This window comes from Vicia villosa, linkage group LG1 (assembly GCF_029867415.1).
Source record: "Vicia villosa cultivar HV-30 ecotype Madison, WI linkage group LG1, Vvil1.0, whole genome shotgun sequence".
NCBI classification, from domain to species: domain Eukaryota; kingdom Viridiplantae; phylum Streptophyta; class Magnoliopsida; order Fabales; family Fabaceae; genus Vicia; species Vicia villosa.
In genome coordinates, this window is record NC_081180.1 from 24,792,250 (window position 1) to 24,803,168 (window position 10,919).

General features: G+C 26.7%; 1 protein-coding gene across 1 annotated transcript; it reads right to left on the reverse strand.

Annotated features, from left to right (window-relative positions):
- Positions 1 to 18: 18 nt before the first annotated feature.
- LOC131603049 (elongation factor 2-like) lies at positions 19 to 1,666 on the reverse strand. The gene is made up of 3 exons (XM_058875299.1): positions 1,531 to 1,666; positions 1,349 to 1,436; positions 19 to 939 (listed from the first exon to the last, which is right to left on the reverse strand). Exons 1-3 carry the CDS (start codon positions 1,531 to 1,533, stop codon positions 770 to 772), a joined length of 261 nt encoding a protein of 86 aa, XP_058731282.1. The 5' UTR covers positions 1,534 to 1,666; the 3' UTR covers positions 19 to 769.
- Between the last annotated feature and the right edge of the window lie 9,253 nt (positions 1,667 to 10,919).

The window sequence follows — 10,919 nt, forward strand, 5'->3', positions numbered from 1 at the left end:
TATGATCTTTGTAATTAAAAGAAGTATTACAACTTTGCCACACAAGTTTCAAGGCATTAACAATGGGATGCCGTAGTCTAAGATGCCCCACGTTAGGCTAATTAGCATATACACTTGTAGAATAAGCACTAGGTACAACCTTATTAACAGAATAGAATAGAAGTAGGCAATATAGTGGACTTAGAAGGATTAGACATGGCTATAGGAGGTAATTCATAAAGGTCATCACTTCCAGCATGACCTTCTAGAAGGACAACATCAGATACCTGTAATTTAACAAGGCATTTATCATCCGTATTATTATCTCTTGAGAATTTGTTATACTCGTGAGGTTTTTAGTTATGGAGGGAACAAGAAGGAAGTTTACTAGGTGTGAATTGTGTGAGGTTGGAAAGGGGAAGGGAAAGAGCTAGAACGAGTAGACTGAATGTGCAAACCTTGGCCACTGCCTATGTAAATTTGTTCATGTCCTCCAATGGGAGTAAGTTGTTGAAGATTCTTTGCATCACTTGTAACATGATAAGATTCTCCTGAGTCACGGAACCAAGATGTAGGAGTGGAGGGTAGGGTGTGGGCCACAAAGGTGCTGGGAGGACTTAGTAGAGGAGAAGCGTGTCTTGGTGGCTGAGGTGGCCTAGTCCAAATATTGTTGCCAGATTGAGTGGCATAAGTCTGCTAGGGAGTTTGATTGTAAGGATTGCCACTAAAAGAAGAAAGTTGGAACTGTTGGTTGAATCTATGCCAACAATTCAAAGCAGAATGGCCAAACCTAGAGCAAACTTGACATTACAAACTTAACATTTGTTGATACAGCAGACTTAATAGTGATACCACGCTCAGCTTCATCAGCACGAGTATGTGTCATCCTGACATCTCCAGCGACCTCTTGTGCTATAATTACAGCAGCAGCAGCACAAGAATATTTCAAAGTTGATTTTCCTGCCAAAAGAAAATACAGAAAACACATCATTATTACTGGTACTTCGTTACACCATACTCAAACCATGAACAACCCTAATTCAGACAACAAATTCGCTTTACTCATAAAAAAACAATGCAAATTAGTTCTATACAGCAAAAGATATAACAATGCAATCAGATAAACTGCTTAACAGTTGTATGAATAACAAGTAATTATCATTTAAAAATCTAAGGGGTATAACTATTTGAATTAGATATTATAAATAGTTTCCCTAACTAGTAAAAAATAATAACCTTTTTGTGATATCAACAAATCAATAAAATTATAACTTTATTAGAGATATGAGATCAGTGGAAACATCACAACAATCAGAAAATTACTTAACATAGAATTAACAACAAATGAAAAAAATCTTTAAATAATTACCGTGATCAACATGAGCAATGACAGACATGTTCCTGATGTTGTGCTTGTAGTCCATAATACGACGTAACTCATCAGCTGTAAACTTCACCTGCAAACACAAACACGCAAAAACAAAAGCACAATTCAGATTATGAATAATCAAAAACAAAAACACAATTCGGGTATTATTCATCAAATCTTACCATCGTGATTAGTTCTTGATACCTTCCACACACACAGAAATTGGGTCTTCTTGTAGCTGAAACAACAACAAAAAATTGATTTTTTTGTTGTTTGGGTTGTTAGGTATTTATAAGGGTTTTTAGGGTTATGTATAATTTATACCCATCTTCTTCTTTGGATCTAAAATAATTCGTACAAGAATTATAAGTCAATATCAATATAAATATATAAAATGTAAAGTACCTGGAAAAACCATAACTAATCTTTTGATTACAAGCTTAAACTATTCTGATTCTAGGGTTAAAATTGACTAATTATATAATCCTTGATTTATATTGATTTGGCAATAAATGCCGCTTAGGTGTCAACACTAAACTTATTCTAACTATTTATATTTATTTTAAATCATAATATTATTTATTCCATTGAATGATGATTAAGATTTCCACACACACAGTATTCAAAGGCCACACGGTATTCAAAGGGCAGTTCCACACGGTATTCAAAGTCGGCACACAACTTCTTTTTAGAGTTGGTTCACTTTCCAGAGTTTCTTCTCATTAACTGCCTCCTTTTCTTCTGTTTTTTCTATAAAACCCTCACATATGCCCATCAATGTCACAACTTCTCCTCTTTATCCTTCATCATTGTTATTCCATTCTTCTTTTAACTTTGCATTCTTTTACTATTAAAAGATTTATGTTTTCTTTAAGCACGATTTAAGCATATATGTTTTCTGTTTTCTTTAAGCGTTTAAAGATATATGTTCGTTTGCGGTGTTGTTGTGTTGTTTTTTTCATGGTTTTAATCCAACCTTTTTTGTCCAAATTGGTTATTGTTGAATTTTGATCGAAGTGGAAAATTATATTGTGAACTATTTATTTGTTTTGTGATTTAGTGTTGTATTTTTCTAATGGTTTTGAACGGTTATGGCAGGTTGTTGTTTGGAGGTGATAAAATACTAGAGATATTCCTTCATGTTGTAGAGAAGGAATTGTCATGGCTATGAAGGTTTATTGATATAATGCAAGAGGTTGGCTACAAAAATCGATGGCATGGAAGAAGAGATTGGTTGCAAAAATCAATGGCTTGGCTTCGATAAGGGAAGAAGAATCTGTCATCAATATCATTATTAGGGTTTCATTTTCAAAAGAAAATTGGGCTTACATTTATTTGACCCAGTACTGTGTATTTTTTTTAGGTTTTTTTATTTATAATTTTTTGCCTCAAAAGTCTGTAAAATTTTCCACAGTAGTATAGTATTTATTAAATAGATTACTTTTATTTAAATAACTATATTTTTTTAATCTAATAACTTTTAAATGAATAACCATATAAAAAAAAAGTAAATTATTAAAGAATTTATCATATATTAAATAAATATAAATATATAATTATAATAAAAATATTTTAAGAAGATAGTGTAATTGTAGTGTGGATTAAGAAATTTTTGATTGGGGCTTGAGTATTATCTAAGAGAGGTTGAGCATCGTATTTAGTTTGCAGAGAAAGTTTTTTATTTTTTTTATTTTTTATTTCATTATTTTCAATTTGGGCCTCACACTTTAAAAAGTTGGGTGATATTTATCATGTTCTTTTAAAAAAATACATTTTAAAATTGAATTTTAAAACTGAATTTGAAAAGTTGGGTGATATTTAAAATCGAGCTCTTCTAAAAAAAATCTACCTAAATTATTTCTATTAAAAATACATTTTAAAATTGAATTTGAAAAGTTGGGCGATATTTATGTTTTAAATTTTTAAAATACCTCTTTTCAAGAAGAAAAGTTGAAATTCTCAGGATACTCTAAAAAAACTGTTTCAATTAAATTTGTCATTAATAAATCATTATTATTATACTGAGAAAATTATTAACTGTACTCTCTATTAGTAATTATTATATTTCAATTCCGTTTTCACCGCGTGTTAGATTATTATTATTATTATTATTATTATTATTATTACTCTAATAAAAACATAAACAAATTATTATTATTATTATTATTCTATTTTTTCTTTTTGTTTGAGGATTGTTTTTACTTTGAACGTTTTTTTTAGTTTTGGTTATGAAGTTATGAATATGATGATGAATGATATATCGAAAAGTTTGCGTAAAAATAAATAGATTCTTTTAAAAATATGGAAAATCAAGTTTTTTGTAATTAATGGAAAGATATCTCTAACTGCCTCCTTTTCTTCTGTTTTTTCTATAAAACCCTCACATATGCCCATCAATGTCACAACTTCTCCTCTTTATCCTTCATCATTGTTATTCCATTCTTCTTTTAACTTTGCATTCTTTTACTATTAAAAGATTTATGTTTCTTCTTTTAACTTTGCATTCTTTTACTATTAAAAGATTTATGTTTTCTTTAAGCACGATTTAAGCATATATGTTTTCTGTTTTCTTTAAGCGTTTAAAGATATATGTTCGTTTGCGGTGTTGTTGTGTTGTTTTTTTCATGGTTTTAATCCAACTTTTTTGTCTAAATTGGTTATTGTTGAATTTTGATCGAAGTGGAAAATTATATTGTGAACTATTTATTTGTTTTGTGATTTAGTGTTGTATTTTTCTAATGGTTTTGAACGGTTATGGCAGGTTGTTGTTTGGAGGTGATAAAATACTAGAGATATTCCTTCATGTTGTAGAGAAGGAATTGTCATGGCTATGAAGGTTTATTGATATAATGCAAGAGGTTGGCTACAAAAATCGATGGCATGGAAGAAGAGATTGGTTGCAAAAATCGATGGCTTGGCTTCGATGAAGAATCTGTCATCAGTATCATTATTAGGGTTTCATTTTCAAAAGAAAATTGGGCTTACATTTATTTGACCCAGTACTGTGTATTTTTTGTTAGGTTTTTTTATTTATAATTTTTTGCCTCAAAAGTCTGTAAAATTTTCCACAGTAGTATAGTATTTATTAAATAGATTACTTTTATTTAAATAACTATATTTTTTTAATCTAATAACTTTTAAATGAATAACCATATAAAAAAAAGTAAATTATTAAAGAATTTATCATATATTAAATAAATATAAATATATAATTATAATAAAAATATTTTAAGAAGATAGTGTAATTGTAGTGTGGATTAAGAAATTTTTGATTGGGGCTTGAGTATTATCTAAGAGAGGTTGAGCATCGTATTTGGTTTGCAGAGAAAGTTTTTTATTTTTTTTATTTTTTATTTCATTATTTTCAATTTGGGCCTCACACTTTAAAAAGTTGGGTGATATTTATCATGTTCTTTTAAAAAAATACATTTTAAAATTGAATTTTAAAACTGAATTTGAAAAGTTGGGTGATATTTAAAATCGAGCTCTTCTAAAAAAAATCTACCTAAATTATTTCTATTAAAAATACATTTTAAAATTGAATTTGAAAAGTTGGGTGATATTTATGTTTTAAATTTTTAAAATACCTCTTTTCAAGAAGAAAAGTTGAAATTCTCATGATACTCTAAAAAAACCGTTTCAATTAAATTTGTCATTAATAAATCATTATTATTATACTGAGAAAATTATTAACTGTACTCTCTATTAGTAATTATTATATTTCAATTCCGTTTTCACCGCGTGTTAGATTATTATTATTATTATTATTATTACTCTAATAAAAACATAAACAAATTATTATTATTATTATTATTCTATTTTTTCTTTTTGTTTGAGGATTGTTTTTACTTTGAACGTTTTTTTTAGTTTTGGTTATGAAGTTATGAATATGATGATGAATGATATATCGAAAAGTTTGCGTAAAAATAAATAGATTCTTTTAAAAATATGGAAAATCAAGTTTGACTATAAAATCTGAATTATTGTAATTAATGGAAAGATATCTCTAAAATAAATAAATAAAAGAATGAAACGATATCACGTCTAATATGCCCACTTTCCTAACTATTGTATTTAATATTTTTTATATTTTCAAATATTGTGTTTACTTATTAAAATCTTACAATTAAATAATACATTAATTTAATTTAAAAATCTTCTAATTATTGTGTTTAATAGTAAAAGATGTTGATAGTTTATTTATATTGATTAGAAAGAGTATTATCCAACAAAAAAATATTGCAAAATTTCAATCATGATTAATTTAATTATTTTATGCAAATCAATCCGTTTATGATGTTTATACATAGATTTTATTACTAAAAAAAAATATTTTAGTCATTTACTAAAGTTTCATTTAAGTTTTTCTTTTTAAAATTTAGTAATACATTAACTATAATTAAAACTACTATTAAAATATAATAAATTATATTAAAATTTCAATTTATTAAAAAATATTAGTTTTTTCTATGATAAAATTATCATTTATGCTAAAAAGTGTTATAAATATTTGTATATGATAAAAGAACATGAGACAATTATGATAGAAGCGTACATAAATTTATTATGAAAAATAGAAAATTGTCATTCTTTTTACATTTCTACAATTATATATTATCATTTTATTTAATTAGTACACATAATATAAAGTTTTATCACCGCATCAAAAATAAGTTTTGACTCTTTATAAAAATGTAAAAAATAAAATACATTAATTATGATAATTTTAATTATTATAATAATAGATTAAACAATGAAATTTTTAAGCATTTGACGGGAGCTGTCATACATTTTAGGTTTGAAAAAATGAGCTAATATCTCAAATAGGTTTAATAAATTTTATTCTCTAACTATGTTTAATTTCTTAATTAAAATTATATTCTTTTAAACTTATAAATAATATTTTTTATATTATAATAATATGCATTAAATGTAGAAACTTTTAAGCATTTGACGGGAGCTATCATACATTTTATATTTGGGAAAATGGGCTAATATCTTAAATAGGTTTAATTTTTTTAGAATTAACTCATTTGAATTCAACTGACATTTCTTAACTCATATGAATTGACGGGTAGATGTGAAAGTATCTATGAGATACAGTTATTGACAGATCATTTTGACAGGAGCTGTCATACATTTTAGGTTTGAAAAAAAGAGCTAATATCTCAAATAGGTTTAATAAATTATATTCTCTAACTATGTTTAATTTCTTTATTAAAATTATATTTTTTTAAACTTATAAATTATATTTTTTATATTATAATAATATGCGTTAAATGTAGAAACTTTTAAGCATTTGACGGGAGCTGTCATACATTTTATATTTGGGAAAATGGGCTAATATCTTAAATAGGTTTACTTTTTTTTTAGAATTAACTCATTTGGATTCAACTTATAAAAATAATTGACGGGTAGATGTGAACGTATCTAGATATCAGTTAATGATTAATCATTTTAATGCCTATCTTTTAACTATTTCTTTTGTTACTATTTTATAAAAATAATTGACGGGTAAATGTGAATGTATCTAGATACCAGTTATTGATTGATCATTTTAATGTCTATCTTTTAACTATTTTAATGTCTAACTTAACTTTTCAAGTCATAATTTGATACATGTAATGTGAAGTCCCGTCAGACCCGTGCGATAGCACGGGTTTCCTACTAGTTAGCTTAATAATTGATTTCTTTATCCACCCCCTGTCTTTTTAGGAATCCGTGGCAAAATTTCTTAAATGCTCATATATTTCTGAAGTGCATATCCGAAGATATTTTTTTTAGAAAAAATGTGACTTCGGAGATGCATTTCTGAAAAGACCATTTTTTTATAGAAAAAGATGTCTTCGGAGATGCATATCCGAAATATTCCAATTTTTTGTCTTAGAATTTTTCGTATCGACATTTTTTTTATAGAAAAATATGACTTCGGAGATGCACCTCCGAAAACACCATCTTTTTTGGAAAGGGGTGTTGTCGGAGATACATATCCAAAATATTTCAATTTTTGGTCTTAGAATTTTTCGGATCGGCATATCCGAAAAAACTCAATAATTATTAAAAAATTAAAGTCAAGGTGAATCAATACAACTAATAGTATAATTAATTTTATTAATTAAAATATAATATATATATATATATATATATATATTATAAACAAGATATAATAATAATAATATTAGCATAATAAATATTTAAATCAACACTTTATTTTTATATATAAAATTAATAATAATAACAAAAATATGTATTTACTATTTGTTTATTTTTTGTATGATACATAAAAAATCATTTCATAAACTAATTTTCAAAAACAATTTTATAGTTAAATAAATTCGTTTTATAAACAAAATTTTCAAAACAATTTTAAAGTTAAAAATTATTTTACTAACTTATAACTTATATAAATCAAAAATATTCTTATTATATTTCTTAAGTAAATTTTGAATTATATAAAATTAAATATATAATTTATTCACTAAATAAAATTAAAGACAAAATTTATTTGTAATTTTTTTAAACTAAATGAAAAATGATTTTTTTTATCATAATTAATTATTAAATTAATTTTTATATTTGTGATTTTTATTTATTATTTTGAAAAACTATGTAATTCAAAATTTATACTAAAATATAAATAAAGTAGTAAATAATTTTATTCTTACTTGATCTTTTTTATTTTAAATTTTTGTTGAATAATTATTAATGTATTTAATTTTTATATAATCATAATTGTTGTGTATAAATTATAATTTTAGTAATTATTAATATGAAATTTATCAACAAAAAAAATTTCTTATGAGTTTTATTTTTTAATTTATAATTGGAATTAGAATAAAAATATCAACCGTATAATTATATTATTATTATTATTCATAAATTATAAATTACATCAATTTTATGATATCCGAATTAATCAATATCCCAAAATTTTCAATTTTTTGGGGATTTTTTTCAGATATGCATATCTGAATTAACCAAAATCCCAATTTTTTAGGATGTTTTCTGAGATGCATCTTCGTATTAACCAAAATCCCAATTTTTTTAAAGATGCATCTCCGAAGGTTATTTTGGGATTTCCAACAGGGGTTTCACTCCATGGAGGTGGATAAAGAAATTTTCTTATTTTTTTTATTTGAATTATTTTAGATTCAAAGAAGAAGATAGGTATTTATAAGTTATTTTAGATCCAAAGAAGAAGATGGGTATGGTTTATAAATATGGCCCAATATAATTTTTAATCCATACAAAGAACTTGAAGGTTGAATTTGAATTTATTAAGTCTACTGGCATCTCTCTATACTATCAGTTCTAGTCTTGAGTTTGCCATGCCACAAAGTACTCGCTTTAATCCATACAGAGAACTTGAAGGTTGAATTTGAATTTTCTATTAAGCTTAATTCTATATAACCTGAAGACCTAGATTTAATTTATTTTATTTTATAATTCATTGGGTATTTTATGGATTATTTTATAATTCATTGCGTATTCAAATGGTCCCCGAAGCTGAAAGAGTCACTGATCTGCTTTGCTTTTTGTTCTTTGAAATGATGTGGGACTTAGGTACTTGTACTTGTATGTTCTTAATGTCTAATGTTTCATGTTTTTTAACTTTCGGTCTTTACTCATGATATTATATTTTCTAAGCATTCATATATACAAGTTTTTTTTTGTTGGTTTTCATTTTGTTATTTCAATAGAATATCTTGTATAATGGTTTCTTTAAACAAATTTGCTAGTTGAATTATCATTAATTTTCTGAATATACTAAAGAGATTGGGAAAAAAAGAACTGTGAAAGTGAAACTGTAATGCCTAATTGTTTAGAGATAAATGAGTTTACTGTCCAAGGTGTATCTTCTGTGCGAAGTAGATGTTGAAGTATCCTTCCCTGTTTTGTTTTGTTGCCTGCAAAATAGGTAAGTTTGGTTAGCCGAAGATGCATGACAGTTATTTGTTTGATTATTTAACTATAGAAGAATGTCGGACATGCCAATATTCAGTGTACCATCATCACTATCATAAAGAGGGCCTTGGACTTGAAAAATTAATCCTTAAACGTGTAGCAATCCTGAATTTATTGAAAGTCCTCTTGAACACAAGTAGCCTTAGAAAGAAGAGAGAAATTCTCAATTCTCCTTATGCATTTTTGGGGGACTTTTTAAAAACTTCATTGACCTTATTTGGAAGGATTCTTCCTAATACACCATGTTTTGTAGCATGTCACTATAATATTTGTTTAAGAAGTGTTGCTGAAAGGCTGAAAACCATTGTCAAAACAAAAAACAATGATTAGCCAACAATTATGTTGACTATTTGAATATGCCACATTCCATTCAATTTTTAGACTACAATTGGTACTTAAATTCACAACAAAGTCAGGTCACAATCTATGAATATAAGAAGGGGGCAATTGAACCAATCACACAAGGAAGGTTTATTCTCCATCCTGCCTAAAAAATACGTCCTCCTCCTTCCAAGATTCTGGTAACCAATTTAACTAAGTGAAAATTACATTCCTAATTGATTTGACAAAGTGACAGGAGAAGAATAAATGATTATGCGTTTCAATTTGATTGAAACAAAGCACGGAACAAGTTTGATGATTGCTTCTAAGAATGCCTTTATGTCATAGATTCAACCGAGTTGGAAGTCTATCCTGCAATAAGCATCAACCTAACATTTTTTTACTTAGAAAAATAGACCGTCATTGCCTCTTACATGGAGCCCAACCTGAATTTACAAAGCACAATGTATCTCCTGCTCATAGAGTTTGTCTAAAGTTGGTCTGGTATCCAACATAATCTATCATGTGTCTGCCTCTGAACAATGACATAACTAACTCACCTTTTGAGATCGTCGACTCGCAATAACTCCTCTGCGTTAAGGGGACTGACCCATCACAAATCCGATGCCTACAAACTGTCAATCCACTCACCTATGTTGCAAACCTTACCAGTTATATCTTGTGACAACGAAAACATATCAAAGAGTCTCGTTTTTAACGCCTTAATGCTGCACCAGACGTCATTCTAAAAATAAATTATACGCCATTACCCGACTCCCACTTTGAAAGGCTTTCGAACCCGTTTGCGTTTTTTCCCCCAATGAAATTGCTAAGGAGAAGATCTTTCCACCACAAGGAATTCAAAGTGTTGTTAGTACTTAGAATTTTTATTTCTCACATGAAAAATATCAAAAATATTTTAAATTAGTTTGATCTTCTTGTTATCTAAAAAATATGTTAATATGTTAGAGTTTTATTTCCTATATCCAAAAATACCAAAAATATGTTAGCGTTTTTTTTTCCTACAAAAAATATATTAATTAAGTTAGTACGTAACTTCGAGATTTCTCTATTAAATTGCCAACAATATTTGTAAATAATTCATCTATGTATAAATTCGCACTATCTCTCATATTTCATTTTATATATATTTGTACTAACATTCTTTTGTTGATTGCGAGGTACCACACTTGAGACTCTGGATATTTACCTACTGCATATCTTCGTCTATTTATTTTCTCGCATATTTTTAAATATTATGTATTTGCTTATGGGTTGAAATAGC

Excerpts from the sequence above, each read along its gene's own strand:
- LOC131603049 (XM_058875299.1), bottom strand. Across the intron at positions 940-1,348 it reads CATTGCTCATGTTGATCACG|GAAAATCAACTTTGAAATAT; the intron begins GTAATTATTTAA and ends TTCTTTTGGCAG.